This window comes from the organism of the source record quoted next, unplaced genomic scaffold, assembly GCF_019419815.1.
Source record: "Pyrus x bretschneideri cultivar Hongxiangsu unplaced genomic scaffold, Pyrus_bretschneideri_v1 Contig7, whole genome shotgun sequence".
Lineage (NCBI taxonomy): Eukaryota > Viridiplantae > Streptophyta > Magnoliopsida > Rosales > Rosaceae > Pyrus > Pyrus x bretschneideri.
The window spans coordinates 10,525,818-10,550,691 of record NW_025999809.1 but is presented as its reverse complement, the minus strand read 5'-3'; the positions used below and the strand labels follow the sequence as shown (position 1 = coordinate 10,550,691).

The 24,874-nt window shown below is 37.3% G+C and overlaps 3 protein-coding genes across 4 annotated transcripts; all 3 read right to left on the bottom strand.

Annotated features, from left to right (window-relative positions):
* Positions 1-5,429: 5,429 nt before the first annotated feature.
* On the bottom strand, positions 5,430-7,774 carry LOC103945071 (patellin-4). Its single transcript, XM_009355587.3, has 4 exons — positions 6,552-7,774; positions 6,321-6,445; positions 6,048-6,192; positions 5,430-5,947 (listed from the first exon to the last, which is right to left on the bottom strand). The coding sequence occupies exons 1-4, from the start codon at positions 7,617-7,619 to the stop codon at positions 5,690-5,692; spliced, it is 1,596 nt and encodes a 531-aa protein (XP_009353862.1). The 5' UTR covers positions 7,620-7,774; the 3' UTR covers positions 5,430-5,689.
* Positions 7,775-10,856: 3,082 nt separating this feature from the next.
* LOC103945072 (twinkle homolog protein, chloroplastic/mitochondrial) lies at positions 10,857-19,551 on the bottom strand. 2 transcript variants are annotated; one of them, XM_048574096.1, is made up of 21 exons: positions 19,119-19,551; positions 18,603-18,739; positions 17,847-17,902; positions 17,699-17,756; positions 17,485-17,583; positions 17,257-17,340; positions 16,263-16,343; positions 15,805-15,870; positions 15,597-15,713; positions 15,335-15,382; positions 15,163-15,248; positions 14,997-15,057; positions 14,359-14,541; positions 13,547-13,678; positions 13,187-13,248; positions 12,349-12,432; positions 12,014-12,145; positions 11,670-11,766; positions 11,461-11,595; positions 11,288-11,355; positions 10,857-11,192 (listed from the first exon to the last, which is right to left on the bottom strand). In XM_048574096.1, exons 1-21 carry the CDS (start codon positions 19,414-19,416, stop codon positions 11,144-11,146), a joined length of 2,133 nt encoding a protein of 710 aa, XP_048430053.1. In that variant the 5' UTR covers positions 19,417-19,551; the 3' UTR covers positions 10,857-11,143. The 2 variants fall into 2 exon arrangements, with proteins under 2 accessions (XP_048430053.1, XP_048430055.1); XM_048574098.1 differs by having other exon boundaries at positions 19,155-19,550.
* Positions 19,552-21,346: 1,795 nt separating this feature from the next.
* On the bottom strand, positions 21,347-23,979 carry LOC103945074 (ATP-dependent Clp protease proteolytic subunit 4, chloroplastic). The gene is made up of 2 exons (XM_048574119.1): positions 23,443-23,979; positions 21,347-22,031 (listed from the first exon to the last, which is right to left on the bottom strand). The coding sequence occupies exons 1-2, from the start codon at positions 23,847-23,849 to the stop codon at positions 21,548-21,550; spliced, it is 891 nt and encodes a 296-aa protein (XP_048430076.1). The 5' UTR covers positions 23,850-23,979; the 3' UTR covers positions 21,347-21,547.
* Between the last annotated feature and the right edge of the window lie 895 nt (positions 23,980-24,874).

The following is a 24,874-nucleotide window of genomic DNA, read 5'->3' as shown; positions in this document are numbered from 1 at the left end:
AGAAGAAAATAACGTGCATAGTGCAAGATCAACCTTACATTACATGCTCATAGCCTCATACATATATTCTGACAAATCATAATTTTCCCCTTCCATCTCAAGCAGTTTTCCTACTGTTCTTTTATGATTTAATATCGTCCTTATTTTTTTTAGGGAATTGTTATTAACACTTCAAAATTTTCATTTAGCACTCCAAAATTTTTATAATTAGAAAGAAAAATATACATATAGGAGTGTAAAATAAGATTTTTAGAATGCTAATAATAATTCTTACATGATAATTTAGTATTGCTTGCAGATTAGTGGCATGCGCAGAAGGATTTGAAGCTAGCTAAAGGCCAATACTTGTTTGTGCGACTTGCACCATGTAATATCAATCCCTGATCGGGTGTTGTTATAATCATATTCAAAGTACTGCAGCATACTAATTAACAAAGAGAAAGAGGGGAAAAAAAGAAAAAAAAAAACAGAATCAAGATCATGAGGTAGTCTCTTACCGATACGTTTGTTTTATACAAAATCCATTATTCCAGAAACTCCCGTCTGCTGCTCCATTATAATAGCAGATATATGAAACAAAGAAAAAGACGAGAATATCAATGCTTTTGGAGGTTGCAACATGAATTGCATATCTATTCTTGCACCATGAGGAAGATCAAGTATATAAGGTCGTTTGATCTTCACATACGTTTTTCTATTAGTTATAGATGTTTTTTTTATTTTTTTTTTCATACGTCCGTTCATTGTAATATTAATTATATATTAAAAACATGATTTCAATTTACTTAATTGTATTATAACTAACTACACCAAAACCTACTTTTAATAGCATTTTTTTTCTTCTTATAAATGCTATTAAATAGTCCTTTTTCTCATTTAATAGCAGACAAAATCTTTTTTATAGTATTTACAGTATAAATGTGATTATAAAATGGGAAATTTTATTTGAATCCATCTAACCTCTTTCTACACCCAACTTAAATTCTAACTATGAATTGTCTATTTTATCCTAATGCATAATTATCATCAAGTACAAGATGAAATTAAAATTTATCAATAAACTCATACTCAATAATCAAGTTCTACCATCAAACAATCTTTATCCTACATTCATTTTGACTAAATTCCTAAGAGCTGCCATAAAACCCTACGATCACCTAATAATCAAATCATGTTGCTTTTCATTTCCTCTCTAGCTTCATGTTAACTCGATCAGTAAGAGCAATAATTACAAGCAATATCACCACAAGAAACAAAAGAGTCAGAAAACTTTCAAGACATCGAAATGTTTTCAATGTCATTACGAGTGCATGTTTAAAGTGTGAGTTCTCTTCTCGTTATTTATTCAGTTCTGCTTCCAGTTCAACTATGTATGCCTTACCTGTAAAAGCAGCATATTTCGCTCAAATGAAAATTGCTTGCCGTGATCCTTCAAGAAAACATAATGAGAAGTTCTATTGAAATTTACTTTCGCTAAGGTGTCCACATAATTTTACATGATTCAAATTCCAAAAGTACTAGTTCAACTGCTTGCCTACCAGCTACTGAATTGTTTAATCTTGAATTACAAATTCATCACTCAGTTCCACGAATCAGATTCAGGCTAGCTACTTGGACTACTCTATTAAGGGCTTGGTGAAGATCATTTCCTAACAACCTTGCACTCCAAACCGATGTTGCAAAAGTTTAAAAAACAAATTGATGTTGTTGATCAATTCATCTATAACAATTGGTTGCCATAACAAATTCTTAATTCTTCATTCACTCATTTGGGATTTTATTTTCTAAATGGGTGTAAAGATGAATTTTATATATTGAATTGAGTTTGTGAAGGTAGTTTAGATAGTAAATTTGGGTTTAAAGCGAGATTGATTCTTTAATTAAAAATAATATGGGTGTACAGAGTAAGTTAGATGTAGTAAAAGGTTGTATGTGTTCAAATAAAATTTCCCTTATAAAATAAATGGAAAGCAATTTGATCTTCCACGAAAGAATGACTCCAAAGCTTGCTTCATCATCTTCTCTAAGGCCATCTCCAACTGAAGGGTCCAGAGGGTCAGAGGGCCAAAAATAGCTCAAAAACCGTCTCCCACCGAGGGCTAGGCCAAATGGCTTATGGGCCTCACTTGACAACATTAAACAACATTAAATAACATTAAGTAACATGAAACAACATTAAACAATATTAAACAACATTAAATAACATTAAACAACATAAAAATTATATAACATAAAAAAAACATTTAACAACATGAAACTTAAACAACAGTTTTAAAAACATTTAACATAAAACTTAAACGCCTACTCCATACTTCTTTTGGCCCAAAAATGTGCAACGAGATCCTGTTGTAGGTACTTGTTTGTAGCACAGGAACTGACACACCCAGACCTAAATCGAGGCGTGGGCTCGGGCCAGGATGTGACAAGAATCATCATATAGCGCCTCATGTACTCATTTAAAAAAAATATTAAAAAATTCTCATTTTTTCTTATAAATTTAAGTTGTTGTAGTTTTTAAATTAAAATAATAAATTATATTTGGCCCTATGACCCTTTTGGCCCCCGGTTGGAGATGGTAAGAAATATGATCATGCACTGTTCATTAAAATATTAATTTCTTAAAGAGCCAGAGGGCTAGCCCTCCTTCGGTTGGAGATGGCCTAATGGCCCAAAACAAATCTTCTCCCACTAAATTTCAGTCAAGGATTTCACCATTCACATTATTAACTAGTCTAGCATCTTCAACATTATCCACTGTAAGCCCATATTTTCTCAACAAAGGACCATTTCCACAACCACCCAAGTGACCACCAATACCAACACTCGGACTATTAAGGGTACAAGTGTAATACAGTTAGAAATACAATTAGCAATACAGTTAATAAGGTTGTTAGTATTTGGTTAAAGTAGTTAAGATTTCTTTTATAAAAACAGTGTGTGTAATCTTCATTTGGTTAATTAATACGAATCATATTCTCTCTCTCTCTCTCTCTCTCTCTTCTCTCTCTCTCTCTCTCTCTCTAATATCCCTATGTTTATCCTTTTGTTAATCCTTTCTCCTTGATTTTCCCTTCAATTCCCAAACATTGCAATGTAGTTAACACGGACAAGATCCAGCTGCAACCCCATGAACCCTACTTTTCTTTCCAACTTCATAATAAAGTTCACCAACAGTAGCCCGACTGAACCCAAACTCTCCCTTCCGTCCCATTAACATCAATGGATCGGAGATTAAGCATGTCAAGAATGACAAAGGGGACATCCGATACGTATGATAGGCCCTCATAATCATGGCCATCACTTCGGATTCTAATCTCCAACCCATGTTGTTTTGCACAAATTACGGTTGCTTGCACACGGCGTTCGTGCTTGGCTGCTACAATAGCCAAGGGTTTTGGAGTTGCAAGCGTTGTGTATCTGCGGTTTTTAGCGAGTGCCAGCAAAACTTGTTGAAATGACGTAGTTTGTGGGGGTGTAAATGGCTTCCATGATAGGGTGGGTGGTGGACTGAAGCTTTTCTGCAAGTCATTGGAGGAAGTCAGTGAGAATTTATTGAGATTGTTCGGAAGCGGAACGGGGGTGTATTTGAGATGCACGGAAAGGAGTGAGACAACGTACCGTGCTACTACAGAGCAAAAGGAATGAGGGAATGAAGTGTATAATGTTGCACAGCTTTGTTCCTTCATTGTTTTGCAATTTTTTGTACTACAATTTTTTCTTCTTGAGTTCTTGAAAGCATAATGTTTCTTTTATTTTTCCTTTTGATGTGAAAGCGTAATGTTTCTGAGCAATTAATTACAAAGTATGTTGCAAAGAATAATAATACTGTTGTCACTTAGTACTACGCTCTACCGGTTTTTCTCTTCATAAGTGAGTGATTTTAGGTTGAATTATCGCCAAAAACAAATTTGAACTACATTATTGCAAGGCTATTGTGAGGCTAAATGCACTCACTTCCCTTTAATATAGATAATATTCTAAATAATATCGTTTGTTTAAAAATAACAAATACTGTTCCCTTTTAAAACTGTTTTCTTTTTATTCAAACCCATTAACTGAGACAAAAAAAAAGTAAAAAATAAAATAAAAACTGAGGCGTTGTTGCTCTGGCCATAAAAAGGGCAGTGGGTCTGCTGTCCCCAGTTTCATATCTTCTTTGTGTCTCTTGTTTGGTTTTTTGATACGCGTTGGAGCTGAGTCTTATATATATTTCTTGTATGATCCTATTTTAGTCTTCAGATTCTTTTTCTGGTCAGATTAGTCCACTGATTAGACCTTCATGATGTGCAATTTGGTTAAGTTTATCTGTTTTATTGTTTTAAATCGGATTTGATAATTTACTACAAAGTGAATCCGAAGAAGATCCTTTTGCCCCATTGAACTACAAATTGGCCTACTCCACCTTAACTCCTAAGACAAAGCAAGTCACTCTTGAAAATGAAAAGGTTTAGCCACACCCCCATGAAAATTCTTGACTCCACCCTATATATCAAATCCAATCTTGGGCTCCAAATGTTCATCCATATGAGGATTTAACTAGGGCAGGGACAACACCAACATATGAAGGTGATTTTACAGTTTGACATAGATAAATGGATTTGGATCTTATCCTGAGCTAATGGAGAGGATCCTCCTGATCAATCATCGTGAGCCGTTAGATTTTTATCCAACGGCTACAAACAGGGATCTCTTTAAAGTTATAATGATTGTAACCATTAGATAAAAATCCAACAGTCCACGATGATCGATCAGAAGGATCCTCTCCATTAGCTCAGGAGAGGATCCAAATCCTAGATAAATGGGCAAGTTTGGATGAATGTCATGTCATCAAAAGTTCACTTTGAAACTTTTCAAACTTACTCAAAACTTTAGAGTTAGCAGGTCATTGTTTGACCATATTTTGACTCAAATATAAGATTTTCAGTCCAAATTTTTCAATAGTAATTATTTTCGGTACTCTTCGTTAACTGAGAATTCAACTGTTTTGTAGCTTTTACCATATTTTGACTCAAATATAATGTTTGAGTCCAAATTTTTGGGTAGCAATTCTTTTAGTATTCTTGGTTATATTATATGAGAGTTCCAAACTGTTTTGTAGTTTTGACCATATTACTCAAAATTTAAGATCTGAGACAAATTTTTCGGTAGTAATTAATGGAACCGGATCCTCTTCGAATCCCAATAATTTGAGGCCAATGATTATTTGATTCAGACCGTTGAAATTTGATCTAAAGGCTTACAATTATTATAACTTTTAGAGGGCCCCTGTTTGTAGTCATTAGATCAAATTTCAACGATCCCGTATCATTTGATCCTTAAGCTCAGATTATTGAGATCCAGAGATGATTCGGTTCGGTAATCAATTATAGATGAGATGAGGAAAATACTAGAAAAGAAAACAATTCAATCTAAACAAATTTTCTTCAAAATGAATAATTGCCAATATATATATTCACTCTCAAAGTCTTAGCCAAATTGAAAATCACAAAGCAAAACCATACACATCAAAACATATATCAAATTACAGAATCACATTGATCCTCCAAAAGAATGAACTATCATCACTTTCTCTATCTCCTCAACCAATTATTGCCTCACTCTAAAAGAATAAGCTCTACTATGTATAATGCTCTCTCAAGCAATTTACTTGCATTGCAACCTTCTTTTGCAGTTCAACTCTCTTTCTCTCTCAGAATGTGGAGCACTTCTTGGCCTTGTACCGGTGCAGAACCCTCTTCTTCTTGCTCGAATTGTTCTCGATTGTCAGGACAACCTTCCCAGGTTCGTTGCTTCGGAAAGTGTTGCGAATCGGGCCTTCATTAGACCCCATTTTCTTCTTCTTCTGTACAATAATGGTGTATGACCCCTCATCAGTGGGAACAAACTCCTCCTTGTAATTCACTTCCCATCCCAAAACAGTCAAGTCCCACACTAATGTGTTATCAACCTGTTACCGAACACCATTTAAAATCAATGATTTGGTGAAAATGCTCATGAGGAAAAGCAATCTAACAGAACATGAATCAGTAACAATTTATTATTACTACCTCTGCTGCATCAATCTGTACGGTTCCAGTGGATCCGGCCTTGATGATAAGCTCCGAAACAGCGCCATCTTCGGCAGAGAACTCGCTGTCGTTGTCCCTCTTGAAGCCGCCATACTGAGCAGGAATCTCCTGAGCTGGAACGTACCTGTTGTGGACAATCACAGATCATTTGGGTAAGCTGGCTAAGATGCACCGTCGAATTCTCTTAGATTGTTGAGCACACATCCAGCCGCTAAATTCAGCAATGTGTAAAAGGAGACAAAAACCACTTACTTGAGAAGGGTTTCAGTGACCTTCGCCGGGCGAGCAACGACAAACTTGCTCTTGGTTCTTTGAGTCAAGAAAGGAGATAGCAAAGCATTGAGTGCATAGTACCAGAAAGGAACGTTTATGAAGATCTGCAAATCAAAAACCAAATAAAACCCATCAAATTATGTCCAATTTATGCAAAATAAACGAAAATAAAAACCGATTTCTAAAGCGAAAATGTGAAAGAAGGCTTACATTTTTGGCAACCAACTCAGGGTAGTTGTCCTGCAAAAGCCCAACAGCTTGCTTTGTGGCAATCCTGAGCTCCTTCTTCGAAGGCCCGGGCGAGTTCTTGAGGTCATTGATCTGAAGCAGAGAAGTGACACCACCAGGCCTCAAATCCAGCTTCTGGATGCTCTTCTCCATCAGCTGGAGCCTCCACCTCAGGAACTGCCCTCTCTTCTCCTCATTCCCAAAAGTCTTCCGATAAAGCTCCTCATTGTCGAAAACCCCAAAAATGTTGTAGCAAACGGGGTGGCCTTCGCGATCAACGCCGTTCAAGTAAGCAGCAGAGCTCAAATCAGCACAGACATCCTCGTCCAAGATCGAATCGATCTTCGACTCCTTCCTCCATTGAAGGGTTTTCTTCAGCATCTCGAAAGCCTCATTGACCTTGAACTCCCTAGCCCTCAAGAACTTTAAGAGCACAACATCAGTGCCCTCAAAACCCTTCCCAGGGAATAGGGGCACTCCCCAAAGAGAGATATCCGTGTCTACTACTTCATACCCATCTTCCGATTTCTTCTCTTGTTCGCCTTCTTCGGTTTTCTCTTCGGCTACTTCCTCTGTCTTTGTCTCACAAACCTCCTCTGCTTTTTCTTCATTCTTCTCTTCCTCCTCTGTTTTAACATCCTCAGTTTTTCCTACCTCCTCTGTTTTTTCTACCTCCTCCGTTTTCACTGCCTCCTCTGTTTTCTCTTCCTTCTTCTCTTCCTCCTCTGCTACTTTTTTCTCTTCCTTCTGCTCCTCCTTCTTCTTTGGCTCCTCCTTCTTGAAGATATTGTTGCCCAAAATGGCCTCCTCCAGCTTCGATTTCAGCTCGTTCAACGCCTTCTTCTCGAACTCCTTCAAATCGGAGAGATAGTTGCTCTCTTCCTTATAAGAAGAGCTCCTCTCAACCATTTTCGTCTTCGACTCCGCCTCTTCCACCTCCTTCACCTTATCATCTCCCTCAACAACCTTCTCATGCTCACACACAACCTTCTCCGCCTCCTCCTGAGGAACAACCACCACTTCAGCCACCTGGGTCTCCTCCACAGTCATCTTCTCGATCAACCCGAATAGCGAATCACCCGAGAAAATGCAAGAAAATCCCAGAAAACTAGAGAGAAAATTGGTTGCTCTGTTTGGGAAGAGAGAAAATTTGCTTGCACTCTGGTGCGAACTAGTGGCGTTTAAGAGAGGAGAGAGTTGTGGGCTTTTGCTTGGGTTGTAACGGCTATATATTTTCGAAAACTCCCCCAATGGGGGTGGCGGGACCCACAACGGTCACATATCTGTAAAGCCACCGCATAGGACGAGAGCCGTTGGCTGGCTTCTTCTACCGAGGGTGGGGGTTTTGATAGCCTGGATGCCAGCACAGATTTGGCGTTAAAGGAATCTCATTGGGACCCACTCCGTTCTCAGTTTTGCCAGTGGGGAATGATCGTGTGTGGTCAATCTTAAGTGCTTTTACTACATGTACAGCATTTCATTGGCTGGAGACAACACAAAGTTCGAAAACTGAGAAAGACTTTTTTTTTTCTTTGACTAATTCGTCAGGAGGACAGACATCACCTGGCAAATTGTTTTTAAAAAATTGTTTTTTCCTTTTGGTTTTTGTGGACAGGCTAGATTTGCCTTTCCTCAGTCGTTCAAATTTTAATAACCGCCATCGGGTTTTATTGTTTTGTTTTTTAACCAGCGATGTTATTGTTATTAATGTAATTTAAATTTATCATTAACGAGAACTGAATGTAAAATTTTTTACTTACAAGAAAAGAATAATATTATTGAACTGTAATATTAAACGGCAATAAGCGTCAGGTTTAACTCTTCATTTTCATATACCACTTTAAGAGAGAATTTCGATTGGTTGACAAAATCTTATTCTAAAATTTTATTATTTTGAATATTTTGATTGAAGAATAAAATATTAAGTTTTACCCTTAGTTTTATATTTTATTAAATTTTAATAACGAAAATTTATAATTCCTTCTAATTTTGGAACCAAATAGAGATTTTTAACTTTTTTTCTTCAAAATTGAAATGCGTGAAACCTCAAAAAAAACATATATCTGTACATTTTACATATAAAATAGTGGTACATTTTTATGAAAAAAATTGGTAGAGTATGAATATATGAATGGGTACAAATAAAAGATTAAAAAAAATTATAGGTAAAAATAAAAGTTCAAAAATATGGGTAAAAAAAAAAGAAATTAATAATTAAAACTAAAAAGAAAATTGGTACAAAAAAATTTGATTGCATATTAAAAAATGGCTACAAATATAAATATATTAAATGTAACGTTTCTAACACAAAATGGATGTAGTTGAAAATGGTTAAATAATTTTAAATTTTAATATGCTGACATGTAAACGCTTAATTATTGAAATAACTAGGTAGATATAAAAGCCAAAGAACCTTGATCAAAATTAAAAAGGAATAAGGTCATTATCCAAATAATTACTAAGAAGTGTAATGCTGACATTGCAGTGGAATGTATCTTGGAAGACATTTGGGCTCTTGCACAAAGTCTGACTTTGGTGGAGTTCATGTTCGTACCCAGAGAATGTAATCGTGCATCACACCAAGAAGCCAAACATGTTTAACGAGGGTTGTCCAGTGGAATTGTATTGGTCTGGATTTTCTATTTAACATTTTAGCGGAAGATGTATGCATTTCAATTCGATTATAATCAATAAACTCTACTCTTGGTAAAACAAAAATTCTTGATATGCACGCACGTATTTTGAATATTTTATTTTGTGTATTACAATTTTAACCCAATTATGTTTGTGTGTTACAATCTAGCCCTATTATATTTTGATAATTTTGTGTTGTCTTTTTTTTTAAGTGAGGGTTGTAGGGTATTAAAAACTTCATACTTTTTTTTTTGTCAAATGATAGATTTTATTAGATTATATATTAAATTAGTCACCGACAGGGTTCGGACCCACGTCGACATGTAAGGGTTTTACATCTTTTCACTACTGTGGTAAAGTGCCACTTACCACACACTCACGCGTGTAAAAATTCACTCTTTTACATAATTTTGTTTTGTTAGTTTGGATTTTCTTTTTTAATTAAATTGTTTTTAAATTTCTAATTAAAAAGGGATAATTTTGGATTATGGATGATTCACCGTTTTTGCCTCGTAGCTTTATCTATGTATATATAAAAAGAGCACACCAAAATTTTGAAACATTCAGATATTCCTAAATGCCTCACTTGATATAGAAGAACAAAAGTGCGCTACCCAAACAAAATAGGGACAAAATGGTAATTTTACATGTTACGAATCTTCAAACTCACCTTGTAGGTGATTAATTATTCTTCCTTTGTTTTCGAATTTTTAAATAAAAATATGTAATTAGATTTAGAACATAAATAAAAATTGACTTTTTGAAGAGAAAAAAAAAACCAATTACTAAATATTAAACGAATTGTAAAAGTTAATTGGCATAATGCTTTAGCATCATATTTTTGTGCGAATTAAGTATAAGAAAATGACAATATTCCAAGACTACAATCTTGATTGGTCCGTTTGTAATCATCATAACATCTCATATGATTAGATTTATGTTTTGTGTACTCCATTAATTTTTTATTCTTCCGTATTAAGGAAACGGATTAACGATTTTGACATTTGTACGATTAACATACGATAATTACAATTGAGTAAATAAGAAGGTGAACACATAAGATGGAAGCAAGTATTGTCCTTTAACATATCTGTCAGACTATTATTTGCGCATGCCGAATAATTGACTCAAAAACAATAATAAAAGAGGAAATCTTATCATCTGGCAAGCTATCATTGGTTGATGACGTCCACCACCTTGTGTTTACTTGGGCATTGCATGATTAGCTGGTTAAGCTGAAGCTGCATGTGGTAGATAATTTCGGTTAGGGTCATACGATTCCTCTAATTGATAATTAACCCTAATCTCATATAAATAATTAGTTTTGTTTGGAATCTTCAATTACCTAATCTCATACATTATACATGTTTAAGACTTCTTGAAGTGTAAGATATTGCGTAATTTGGATTAGCCGAGAGTAAGTGGGAAAGTAGGTTAGAAGAATTAGGCGAATACTTTTGGCACTCCATATTTTTGGTCTTCCAAGAGTGCAGACAATGATTACTTCGTTTCTTCGAACGACAAAGCAAGCAAATGGCGTTTTACCGTATTAGCAGAAAATGCATCCTGGTACAAGTTCGATCCTCACCCCCCGCCCTAACAAGTAACAATTTAACCCACCAACGCTATCTTTTGTCAAAAAAAAAAAAAAAAAAAAAAGAAACATAGAGCACATAACATTAATATAATTTTCTACATTGTTGAATACACCTTGATCACATACCCAATAAATCACTAAATTCACAATCTCAAATAATAGAGAAAAAATTAGCATACAAAATTTGAAGGTAACTCTCCCGAGTAGTTGAGTGCCGTTTCCTTCTTGCGCCGCGGCCGTGCTGTTTCGCGACACGAAAACACCCACCGGGAATCAGGAAACTCACCCGACACCCCCAACATGCTCCTGGATTCCACTGTACAACGTAATTTCCTTTTTCTCCTCATCTGCTCTTTTGAGTATTTTCAACATCCATGAACTGACCAGTTGCCCTGCTCAAGCACCACAATGAAACCGTCATCTCAGATCCCGACTCTTAACTTTCACAAATATGGTGAGGAGGGAGGGAGAATATACTTCAACATACCTATCGTAAGACAAAAAGGCGTCGCCTATGGTTCCGGCGACCTTATTTCGTACCTTCCGTACACAAACCTGAGTTACAAAGTTTGCAAATTGATATCAACATATATCGTTAATTACAACGACAATGACAACAACAAAAAAATAATGAACGTCAATGACCATGACAATACTCACTTGTACTTGATCCATCTCCCCAGCCTCTGGATCCCGATTACGATGAATTACAATTCCATTGTCGCATTTATTTATGAAGTGTGCACTTCCACTTATATCATAGAGATTAGGAGGACCCCCGGTCCACTGGTGCAACTGTTACAAGAGCTATGATCAGAGAAACCACATCAAAGAAAAAGGCATGGTCAAGCTCAACGTAACCAACCAACCTGTCTAGGATGCGCCACAAACCAAACATGGCAACAATGATGCTGAGCAAACCGTTTGATCTTAGTAAGCATCTGACTCACATACTCGGTTTCGGTCCTGTAACAAGTAGAAGTTTTAGTAATCTTGTAAGTAAAAGAAATAAGAAACATGGAATTAGGGCATATGCAGCTACAATACAAAGAATACTAAAGGCAGCATTAGCGGGCATGGTTAAGGGTTAGAACTAACAAAGTAATGCAGTAAAATTGTAACTAACGAAATTCAGGGATAAAATTGTGCTGGTTCATATGTAAAATAGCAACAAATAAATATGCAGCACACAACATGTAATGAAAAGACTAACTGGTTCGGGGGACGTTGATGATCAAGCTCATTGTAAGGATCAATTACAAGTCCACGCACCCCATGCCTAAGTACTGCTGCTTGTGCAAGATCAAGAACCCAACTGATATTTGGAAGAGAATCATCCTCACACCTATAACATGGCCGTAGGAGTAAATCAAAAGGGCACCATTTATGATCAGAAATCAGTTAAAGGAAACAAAGACTTCTACTCCATAAGGCCTGCGTACATGTTTATAAAACAGTGCACAACAGACACAATGATGCAATCTAGCCTTGCGGCGTGGCTCGCTTGGGAACACTAGCCTAAACAATAGAGTTGATAACAAAACTTACCTTATGAGGTAAAAGGTGTCATTTAACCATTTTTTTCCTTGCTCAAATTCTTCAACACTCATCCGTTCAGCAGAACCACCATAACTATAGTCAGCCAGAAATAAAAGACAGAGTCACAAAGTTAGATCCAATGAGTAGCAAAGTACAGTAGCACCAATTTTTAAAAACAATGGGGGCTTACAAAACTGTGAAAATCATAGGACTTGATCTTAAACTGATGAGTCGCAATAAAATTACAGGAAAAGGTAAAAGCACAAAGACTAAGGAAAGAATCAATAGTGTTGGACAATAATGCTTTTACGCACTACAGAAACAATCTCCTTACTATATCCTTGCATAGGTAGAAGTAAAATTTGAACACAGTCGAACTTATCATATCATAGATGTTATTTAATCATCGGCATGCATGCAAGATGTCTTGGTACTTTTTTCGCTTTACTGTTTTTTTCTTCTTCTTTGAGAGCAATGGGGTGTTCAAAATGGGACAGATTTTTAATCAGTTTAGTTTGGTGTTTGGCCTTACCAAACTGAAACTGAAAATTTTGTTTTTGAAAAAGGCAAACAATTGGTTTTCAGGAAATCCTTACTGATTATCGAGCTAAGCAGTAAATCAATTTTCATATTTAATACCATTTTGGTATGTTTCAAATATTATTATGTTTTCTGATAATATAAAAGGTGTGCCAATATAGTTTTCGGCTTCTGTCATAGCATACCCTTTTTCCAGCTTATTTCATATCATGCCCTTTTAATTAAATAATTCATAAAGGTAAAATAAACAGGAAAGGCATCAAATGCATTTTAAGAATGGTAATAAAGAAGGTCAACTCAATCTTACCGTTTATCAAAGAAAGGCTTCTTTATGTGCTTCTCCAGCAATTTTCGTGCATGCTCCCTAACCTATAAATCATTAATGAGAAGGGTGTGATATGTAAGACAGTTAACGGAGAGCAAAAATGCAACTATGTCATAAGAGAACATGGTAAAATTGATATGTGGATGACGTCTATATCACACAAGGCAGGGGGTAAAATAACCACCACAAAATCATGTCTAAGGTATATTCTCTCCCAAATCACAAGTGCTATGCACGTGTGCGAACATTTCTCATAATGATCCGCTGTAAACCAACTAACAAGGGAAGGGGTGCACATAGGAGAAAACAGAACAATTTAAACTCTTTGATAAACTAGTTTACCTTGTTCTCCATAGAGCAAAGTACAAATTTCCATCCAACGCTTGCAGATAGATTGCACAAGAGAGCATCAATCCACTCACTCTTGCCTGAATTAGGGACCCCTGTTACTATAGTCAACTCACCAGGAACAACCTAAAAATAAAAACATAAAAATTAGAAAAGTATGTATATCTACAACCAGTCGTACTCATCCAGATTTCAACAGATCAGAATACAAAAGAAGGAACCAGATGTAAAATATACTTTTGACAACTCATGATAACAATAACAACAACAAATGCATAAACTACTAAGGGCCCATTTGGAAATGTAGAAAAATCTTCTGCTCATAAGCGCATTTAATAGAAGTAAACTGAAATTTTTAATATCATCCAAGTGCTTCATGGTAAAGCACTTACGCAGTTTTTACTTTTTCTACCAAACATTTTCAGAAGTGTTCTTGGTTATCTGAAACTGCTTTTAGCTATTCTAAAAGCTCTTCCAAACAGGCGCCCTTAGCCATTGGTGCAGAGAAACAGTAACAAACCATCAGATCAGATCCAATAATTTGCTAAATTGTCAAACATTTATATACCTAGATCATATAAGGATATGTTGACAAAAAAAAAAGACCATACAAGGGTACAAATTTCGCTTAAATCTCCACTTGAGTGCTTTACCTTACAAAAATAATGTGTTAATTAACAGATCTGCATTGATACCCATAAATTAATACCTAGACCATATAAGGGGGAATCGACACACAACCAGAGGAATTATTCAAATTCAGAAAAGGTATTATTTGTCACCAGAAACGTCAAGGTTTTGCTTACATTGTACAAATCATTCAGATTTTTCCACCCAGTTGAGACACCATACTCATATCCAAGAGTCCGGTGATAATATGCATCGAGTTCATCAAAGTAATTCGCAAAATTGAACAATCCACGTATAGGAAATAATTCAGCATCCTCAATTACTCCCTTCAATACATCCGAACCCAAGTACATGAGAACCTGTGTAGATAAACAGTAAGAGATGGTAAGGATTGCTTTAGTGATCTAAGTAAAATATTAAAATACATCTTAAATGATACGATCTTTTTCAGTTCAATGGAAGGTGCAGGATACAGACCATCACACAAGATGATGCCGAGGTAACACATTACGTATATCATAAAGATGTACTATTATGTGAGGCAAAAAAACAGAATTCACTAGCATCAAATGGAGCATACATAGGAACATGCAACATGAAAAATCACTGTCATACCACAAATCAACTCAATAAGAAATATTTGAGCAAATGATCACATGAATGTGAGAATAGATATTTCAAATGTCAGAAACTAATCTAAGATCTTTGGTTTATCATTATATGTAATGATCCAACATATATATGTATTTGGAGATAATACTAAAAAGTCTAAATTAAGCTAAATCCAAATCATTGTATGCGCATTATCTCTGACCTCATTTGCATCTTTGAAGTTCTCCTTATCATTTTTCTTTGGCCATTTGACTCGCCAACATCTGCAGGCACATGGGTAGCGGACAATTATTCTTACGAAGCCTGCATAAAGATGATTTTAACTTAACCAACAGAGAACAGTAACAACAGGACATTATATTGGAAACCTTTCTCTTCCAAGGCGGCGTGCAAGCTCTTCAGCTAGGGCTTGACCAGGACCATCTCCATCAGTGGCAAGTACAATGCGAGATGCCTATCAAAATCAAAATCATTATAACCAAATATGTGAACCCCTGTGCCGATGTGTTTTCGATAATAGTAGTAAACTTATTTGCGAACCTTCTTTAAGTACTCTTTGCAGTTCCACAGATATTGATACTTTGTATCCTAGCTTTACAGAATAGACAAGATAAGCATTAGATCCTCCAAATTCCACAGATATTGAATAGCATTTAACTTTAACTTAATTCTTCAAATTAAATTAAGGGAAAAAAATCTCTAAATGGATTGTGGAGTGGTTCCCACATTGTTACATTTTGCAACAAGTCAAACGAACAAAAGTACAAAAAAAGTAATTTAACTATCTTAAGGTGATACAAACCTTCTCTTCAGGTGGCAACTCCTTTGAGGAAACCTTTGGAGGAGCACCATCAGGTACACTCACACAATTACAAAAGCCAGCTTCTTCCATTGAAAGCTTATCAATTTCGCCTTCAACCTAAATTATGAAATAAAACAAAAGAGTACATGTTGGGTGCAACACTAATGTTTGAAAGCATCAATCACTGAAAAAATGGTGGAAGCCATACAATGATGATATCATTAGTTCCCTTTATATCGTCCAGTCCATAGAAAATCTTTTCAGTATCCTTTTCCTGAGAAAAAAATCAAAGCATGAGATCCAAATGACAGTATTACAAACACTGTTTACACAAACCTAGAAAAAAAAAAAAATGGATAACATCCAAAAGTCGACCTGACAGGGCATCGTTAAACATCTGAGCAATGACATTGCCGCATTAGCAAATTTTATGTTATTTTTAATTCATTCAAATATGGGCCAGCGATGGACTTTATTTATTTTAACCAGTGAAATACTGACATGTATATCTAAAGAGGTTGTTTCATGATAAAGCCCACCACCACCAGGTCGCTTGCGGCACACCCTTATAATATATATTATGCTAATCATTTCAACCATTACTCGTTTAAACACTTGGGTTAGATTAAAAAAAAAAAAAAAAAAGGTATCACTTATTGCAACAACCTGCCAGAACTTCTTGTCGATGTCCCGATACTTGCAACTAACAAGCTTTCCGTCTCTCCGATAAGGAAAAGCAATAGCAATCTGCATGTGAAATTTCAGAAGCAATTAGGTAAGGAAAACTAATAATTGCATCACAGTCAAAGAGATTAAAGTGCAATATCTGCCCCAGGACATGAGATGATGGTTTTAGCTTGGTACAGATGAGAAAGACAAAGTTCATTTTGTTGTATTCCCCTAAGTTTTCTCAACTCATCTTATCGAGAATTATCGAAGCATCACTCTCTATTAAAGGGACAAGAAAACTTAAATGCAACTTTAGAAAGTTTGATGCCATAAGCATAACTTCATCCATCCACTGTTCTGAGATCCATATGCTTTGTATACAATAAATTTACGTCAACAAGGAAGATCTGGAACTACGTTACAACAATCCAATTTGTGAAATGTGACTTCTCAAATATCTTTTTGAGAACTTCTCAAATATTATAACCATAGGATGTAGTTAATTCACGATAAAATGCACAAAGGATTAAATTATGAATGAAAAGACAAATGTCATACATATGAAGGAAAATACCCTAGGCATTATGAACCATTCAGGTGTTTACGATTGATTCCACCGGGGATGGATTCAGTGAACTGTCTGATGTTTCAAAGTACTTCCCGAAAGATAGAAAACTTCACACTCACTTGTTTTGGGTTTTACATTAGGAAATTTAATGCATAATACTTAAGGAACCTAAAGCCAAAATAGATAACCAAATGAGGATTTATTACTTCATGTTTACTAATAAAACTTCTGCTGCCATTTCATCTGTGCAGTTTTTTAACTCTTGATGGCTACAGGTGAAAAGTAGGATACTTCTAGAGTGTAGTAACCTAGATATTTGTAATACTCACAGAAACATATTTTTCTAATTTACACAACTAAGATCATGACCATCTTAATATGAAGATGAAAAATTAATAATCCTTTTCCATTAGCGTCATGCACCTGATCACCTGTACTTTTTTGCATTACAGCATTTCTCATCAATGTTCCCCTTGATATCATTCGTTCTGAAAAATAATCTACAATCTGAAACAAGGGCAAAAGAAAATATATTCACCATGTTGAATAAGGAAAACGAAAACATAACTTTACTAATAATAGTTCTATTCTTAGTGTCACAATCCAGTACAAGAAGAACTCAAACTTCAGAAAAGAGTAACAAGCTTTGACCTCCTCACAAAGTGGTTCCAGTCCTAGACTTTCCTCTGTGATTTCCCTTTTTTTCTTAAGTTTTGAAGTTTCAGGTGGCAACCTGTTTCCTACAAACGCCTGCAAGAAAGGGGTGACCGTCAGCCAAGTGACTCTCTTTCATTATTTTTTAATAAAATATTATAATGTGATGGCAATGTAGTATAAATGAAGATTGGAAGAGAAGCAAGCATACCCTCGTGCTACCTGTCCACCCACATTTTCCACGAAAGCAACACCAAATAGCACGATCCCTAAAACATCATAAATTTCAATGTAAAGTGTGACTTGCAATCTGTTAATAAATAATCAGAAAAACTTGTAAAACACTAGGAAAAGCATACCAATTTTCCGAAATATCCATGGATAAGCTCTTTTCCTCTGAATCGCCACCTTTGCACTAGCGTATGAGAAGTCATTTCAATTTCAGTCACATATAATTCCTTCTTTTACTCATTTAAAAGAAAACCATGCATGCACAGTTTAAGGCAGTCTCATTACATCATGGCCACTCAATCCCCTGAGTTTCTATCGTTTAATTGCTAAAACAATGGAAATTTTCCGCTATCAGCTTAATCTCCTTCAATGAAATTTTCCATCTTTTTGGCATGATTCACTCTTAAATGCGTCTCCAGCCCTTAGATGGAGAAATGTCATCAGAGATTCTCTTTGATGTTCTCAAAAGTCATTGGTTTTTTTTACATGATAATTTTCTTGACCAAGACACATCGTCAAGAAAGTAATTATTTTGGGCAAAAGATAATGCCAACTACTGTCAATAACTACCGTGAATCCTTCATGTCTCCTTCAGGTCGAGTCTGCTCATACTAACACTATTGATTAAAAACAATACTGATAACTTAATTTATTACTATATACAATAGCGTTTACCTGCTTATTATCCATATGAAAATTGCTTTTTTTTTCTCCCAAAACTAGTTTCTAAACCTATAATAACGAACAAAAATGGGACATGCACGTAGGTTTTGACAATTACCACCTACAGATTCAGTAATTTATAAAATCCTAAACAAACAAAGTCAAAAAATATTTGCTGAAACAAATACAACATAGCGGCAGAAGCAAAACTATTAGCATACCATTGGGCAAATCAAGTGGTTGTACTGCCCTGGTACAGATATTGTTTCACCGTCTATGCCAAGATTCTCCAATTTCTCCTTCAAGATCCTCATTTGCATAGAGGACATTCCATTTTCTTTTGGGGCTTCCACTTCAACTACATAGAATTCAAAAGCATACAGCACATTAAATTCAAAACATTCTCATAATCCTTCACACACACAAAAAGGGTCCACCTGTAAACACCATAGAAAAGAAAAATTAACAAAACAAAAGTTTATTCGAAAAAACACCCCGACAACTAAAATTTTATAGAAAAACACTTCTAAGCAACTCAAATGGAGAAAAGAAAAACACCCTTATCTATCCGCTTGTGATGCTCTAACTGATTCTCAGGTGGTGAAACTCTTTGGTGCTATAAAGTAGATTGGATTTTTCTCTAAAGTACTAACTTTGAAGTGTTTTCCTTCTAAAATGTGATGTTATCAAGGACTTACATGCAAAAAGCCAAAAAATTAAAGCAGAAAATTGCCTACCTTCTTTACTGAGCACAAATTTACGCAGAAACTTACCTGGTTCTGCGACATGGGCAGGGGAGAGAGAAGAATATCCGTTAGTCCGGAGGCAAAGCGGCCGAATTTTCAACACGGGTTTCGAGGAAATCGGAGAGAAGACGAGGCTGCGGGAGTGGAAGGGGTGTCTGTGTGCAGAAGGGGTTAGTGGGTTCGGAAAAGGAGCGGACTTGAGCAGCTGCTTGGAGGCCATTAGGTGGCCGGAGGTTGAGGAGGATAAGAAGGAGAGCTTGCGGAAAGGCCGATGGAGAAGAAGACGCATGTCTCCGGGAACTGGGTTCCGAGTCTTGTTTATGGGGTTTCAACTCGGCTGGGTTTCCATGGCGGAAGAAGAGGAGGGAAGAGGGTAAGGTTTTCGACACTTGGGTCACAACACATAGAAGGGTTTTAGAGGTCTCGGTCGGGTTCTTCTCTTAAATCTCAACCATGACCCGGACCCAAATGCCTACCCGTATCCGACCCATGTCAAATGACCGGACCGGCCCACCCAAGAGCGTCGCGGCTTTTCTTTCTTTTCGTTTAGTCATTCATGTATGTAAAACAAATTGACGATTCATGAAAACACTTATAGCTCGGTCACTAATTTGTAAATGAAATAAAGAGTTTAATTTCTTATTTAGCTCTGTTTTGATTCCTCCAACTCTATTGATTTTGATTAACATGTTATAAGTGTTTGACACATTGTTTGCACCGTGAAAATTTACTAATTACAAATTAGTGGACAAGGAGGTGCACCCTAGAGTGGATGCAAATACTATCTTTAAACTTGAGCTGTGATACACATCCCCAAAGCCTGCTGGCAACTCATGGAACGAGTGCACTAGATCACCTAGATCACCATTCCTCCACTTTGCAAAGGTCAGTAGTTTAATTCTTAATTATACGAATCTTAATTACCATCGTAAACAGAAGTTTGCTGGGTATCGTATGAATCCTAGTGCACAATAGGTTAGATTAAGCTCTTTCCTATCAGCACAATGGAAGATTGGTATGAGGCAGGTACTTTTGTTCTCATGGCATTTGTAAACCAGCTGACATTATTCCAATTCTTTGTCTTAATATTCTTCTAATCATGCATTAAAACCTGCGCTTGTTAGCAGCGGCGGAATCACTCCCTCTCTCTCTCTCTCTCTCTCTCGCGCAGGCGGCGGCCCTCTTTTCTTCCTCCGCTGGCATGAAGAAAGGGTCCATTTCACTACCTCCTCTTGTCAGAATTCCACTCTCCCTCACTCGGTCTCTCTCTCTCTCTCTCCCCCCTCCCACTCCATCTCGAGTTTCTTCTCTCTCCTCCCTCCTCCCTCACGCTCTCTCTCCGCTGTCACTGTGCACAGACGGTGCACAACTTTCCCGGCCACCATGGCCCAAACCAAGGACACCACCAGCTTCATCTCGATCTCACAAGCCATGAACTCCCAGCCTCCCCTCGAACATCCTTCCCGATCGTTGGGATCGAACAGCCAGCCTCGACCATTTTCCGGCGAGCTTTTTCGCACTAAACGGCGAGCTACGAAGGCAGCGCAGTTAAGCCGCAAAGGATTCCGGCTACAACCTGCAGAAACCGGTGAGTTTTCTGCATTTTGGCTCAGACCGGTTAGATCGAGTCGTCCGGTCGGACCGTTTCTGGTGCTTCATTGGACCGGGTAGGACCGCTCGACCGGGTTTGGACCGGGGTCGGACCGCTGAACCGGGTTTGGACCGGGGTCGGACCGCTAGACCGGGTTTGGACCGGGTCGGACCGCTAGACCGGGTTGGACCGCTCGACCGGGTTGGACCGCTCGACCGGGTTTGGACCGGGTCGGACCGCTAGACCGGGTTGGACCGCTCGACCGGGTTTGGACCGGGTCGGACCGCTGAACCGGGTTTGGACCGGGCGGACCAATAGACCGGGTTTGGACCGGGTCGGACCGCTAGACCGGATTTGGACCGCTCGAACAGACCGGTTTGGACCAACTCGACCGTTCCAGATCGACTGAAGCGACCACCATGATAAGCCGACGTGAACGGAAACTAAAACTTGTGAGATGCAACAAACTCAACTCTGAATATAACGTGTACCTTTTTACCAATCTGGAAATCGAAACGAAAGAAGATGACCGACCGACGAGATTAAAACCCTTGTTTTAAACTCCTTAATTTGAAAAAAAAATTCTTGATCAGTATTATCAAAATTGACGAACACAAAATGCAGAAAATAAACCACCAAAAACCACAAGTTATTTTCTTGTTATCTTACGGAATGGGGGGAGGGTCTACAAAAGCCAGCTGAAGAAAACACACAAGCTTGCGGCATGGATTCACGGTTTAGTTACAGAAAGTTTTATGAAATTAACACGTAATCAGGAAGCTATCTGAATCATGTACCTCTCAATCTCAGATATATGGCCAACCCAAAACTAGTATATCTCGTCGTCGGGGACGTCTGGTGTCAAAAATTTTCTTGGATCTTTACTAATTTCCTCGTAACTCATTCGCGGCTTCACCTTGTCTGGGACAGGCACCAGAGGAATAATGCTATCTCCGTCAATTACTCCATCGATTATTCCATACTCAACTGCTTCTATGGGGGACATATACCGATCCCTGTCAATATCCTTTTGGACTTGCTCAAATGGGCGACCGGTGGAATTTGAAAGAATTTGTGTAACGTTGTTTTTGTTATGCATCACTTCTCGGGCTTGAATTTCCACATCTATTGCCTGCCCACTAGCGCCTCCAAGAGGTTGATGAATCATGATCCGTGTATTCGGCATTGCAAAACGCTTGCCCTTGGTTCCACCGCCAAGGATTATGGACGCTGTTGATGCTGCAATGCCCAGTGCCACTGTGGAGACATCAGCCCTCACGAGCTGAACAACGTCGTAGATAGCCATTGTAGCACTAACACAAATAACAAAAAGGAAAATCAGCAAGCAGATAAGAAGACAGCAAACCATACAAACATATACAGAAGAATACATCAATGAAAAATACGTTCGGTAATTGAGATTGTGAACAAAGTGATTGCGATTGTATCAACGAAACATTAGATAAAAGTTGGAAGAATACATCAATGTGAACAAAGTGATTGAGATTGTACTCGATGGGACAATACATAAATGAAAAGTTAGTTTTTTTAATCAATAACCAAACAGGCAAAATCCCATCTTTCTTGAAAAATAAAAGAAAAGCCACTTTTTTTATATGTTAAAAGAAGAAATAAAACAAATAGTCCAGTGATCTTGTTTTGGCTGAAGTACCATAACAAATAATAAAGACGCATGAACTACCGGCTAAAATCAGATTTCTATAACTAACATGCTTAATCTCATAACTCAACAGATTCAACAGCCCCCTAAATTTGCATAAGTTCATAACTAAAGAGAAATGGTATGTCTCTAAACTCTAGAAACCAATGCCCATTGGTGGGCATCCCAAAAGCACACCCAAATCCACAAGAAGCACAATAGTTTCGATAAATAGATAAATACAGGATGCCAAAGCACACAACACAACCTTGCCTCCCTAGAAAGCTATGCCAAATATCAATGCAAGTAGACATTGGAGGATTAAAAGTTTAATACGCTCAGCCTTACCCGCGTCCTTGCACATGATTCACCAAGAAATTGATATTACCTACAATAGACTTTCTCCCCTACCTACTATCACAAGTACTAAGACTTCCATGAGAGACTGTCAAGACTTTGTTGACAGCTCTCCACACTCAGCTGATTTTCCGATTTTATTATGTCCACCACTCACATGGAAGCGAAGCATTTAACATATAACTAGTACTGTTACTTGACTATTAGGAGACAAAATAACTAGCATCAATAAGGAATGTTGCAATAGGAACATAAAGAAATAATGTGGGAGTGTGCATTATGCGTGTCACCGGTTCCTCACCAACGGGGAACTCCCTTGCCTCACAACCGCATCTTAAGCTATATCAAAGTCAACATGCTTTGTACTTAACCTAACCCCAAAGATTTGGCCATTCTCTATGCTCATATATTCATCCAGCACCATGCCTTTTAAGTTTCCATTGCACAGGAAAAAAAACCTTCAAAATCAATTGTTCTTATCTCGTCCTAAGGAAAAAGCTACACAAAGTAAACTAAATACTAAGCCCTTCGAACACCCGAATTTCAAATCAATTAAGAACTACAAAATCTAATCAAACAACATCCTAATCTCAAAGGGGTCACCTCCCCCACTCAAAATCTCCACAACAAAATTGAAAATTTCACTACTTTCAAACAAAAATCAGCACAAAATAAAAGCTACCCAGATGCTAAAAACCATGTACAACCTGAGAGAGCCGCCGGTGGAGTTAATGAAGAGCTTGATATCCTTCTTAGAATCCTGGGCATCCAACAAAAGCAGCTGGCTAATAATGGCGTCGGCCACAAAGTCGTCAATGCTACTACCCAAGAACACAATCCTCTCCCTGAGCAAAAGCCCCATGGCGTCACCCTCGGCGCCTCTCATGGCGGTGGCCGGCGTCTGAGGAGCCGAGGAAATAAGGAGCGAGCCGTCGAGGGCCTGGGACCTGGAGGTGAAAGTGGGTTTTGGGGTTTGGAGGGAAAGAGATTTGATTGAGGGGGTTTTGGGGGAAGAAGTGGGGAAGTAGGAGGTGGGTTTGGGGCGGGAGGAGTGAGAGAGCTTGGAGGTTGGGGTGGGGTGGAATATAGGGGATGCGATTGAGAGAACGTCCATGGGTGCTTGCTCAGTTGGGAGCTGTGATGGCAGGGAAAAAGAATTGGGCGTTTGGATACTCGTTAGGGGAAATGAGACAAGGTCTTAGAAGACGAACCCATTTCGATCCCCTGGGTTTTATTTATATTTTGTTGTAAAAGTTGTGAGAGTGAAGCCACAAGTTTTTAGACAAAGATGAGGAAGATTTTTAGAATAGTGATCATGTTGTTGTTGTATAAGGTCTTTCAAAAAGCATTCATTTCACTTTTGTAAGTTTTCACGGGTGTGACTCTATTTAAAGAGTACTATGTGTGTGATCATAACACATAGCAAAAGAAAAGAAAAGAAAAAAAAGCAATAATATTAATATTCCTATCTTCCTCTCTTTACCAGCAATCCTTTTGTGTTAGAGTTACAAAACTAAACAGTGTGATACATTACACCTGTTTCGCTCATATCCGTAGCAAATGTTACATCTCTAACTTTTGCCTATTTATAACATATTTGGCTTTTTAGCCAAAATGTTTTTTTTTTAAAAAAATTGGTATAACTCGTTACTGTGTCTGACAATAAAAATTAATAAAAGTGATTTATAAGTTTTTTCACTATAATTCACTTTGGTGATCTGTCAATATCTTCGGTAAGTGAAGGGCTAGGGCAATTGTGCTTTAACCAACAAATCTTCACGCTTTGCGAGAATTGAGGAAACGTCTATCGTATGCAGCTTTACACGTACTTTGTAAAGAGATTATTTTCATGACTCGAACCCGTGACCTTGTGGCTACAAAAGAGCAACATTTTTGTTGAGTCAAGGCTCACCCTCAACAATTACCAATAACGTTTTGACATAATAAGTATGTCTTAATTGTAAAAAGGTTACTGTGGTGATATAATAGTTAGAAAATAGTCATATGATTAAAATAAAACAAAAATATGTTTCAAATCCTTATGGTAACGACTCTTATGGCGTGTTTACCAATCGGGAGTGGAATGGAGAGAAACGGAATTGAATTCCGCTTGAAGCATTCTGCCGTTTACTAGCACTT

Coding starts and splice junctions, on each gene's coding strand:
- LOC103945074 (XM_048574119.1), bottom strand. CDS start 23,849: ATGGACGTTCTCTCAATCGCATCCCCTATATTCCACCCCACCCCAACC. Junction 22,032..23,442: donor TCCACCGGCGGCTCTCTCAG/GTTGTACATGGT, acceptor TATTTGTGTTAG/TGCTACAATGGCTATCTACG.
- LOC103945072 (XM_048574096.1), bottom strand. CDS start 19,416: ATGCGTCTTCTTCTCCATCGGCCTTTCCGCAAGCTCTCCTTCTTATCC. Junction 15,714..15,804: donor GAACTAATGATATCATCATT/GTATGGCTTCCA, acceptor TTCATAATTTAG/GTTGAAGGCGAAATTGATAA. Junction 11,596..11,669: donor TTGTGGCGCATCCTAGACAG/GTTGGTTGGTTA, acceptor CTCTTGTAACAG/TTGCACCAGTGGACCGGGGG.
- LOC103945071 (XM_009355587.3), bottom strand. CDS start 7,619: ATGACTGTGGAGGAGACCCAGGTGGCTGAAGTGGTGGTTGTTCCTCAG. Junction 6,446..6,551: donor CTGAGTTGGTTGCCAAAAAT/GTAAGCCTTCTT, acceptor TTTGATTTGCAG/ATCTTCATAAACGTTCCTTT. Junction 5,948..6,047: donor TACAGATTGATGCAGCAGAG/GTAGTAATAATA, acceptor GTTCGGTAACAG/GTTGATAACACATTAGTGTG.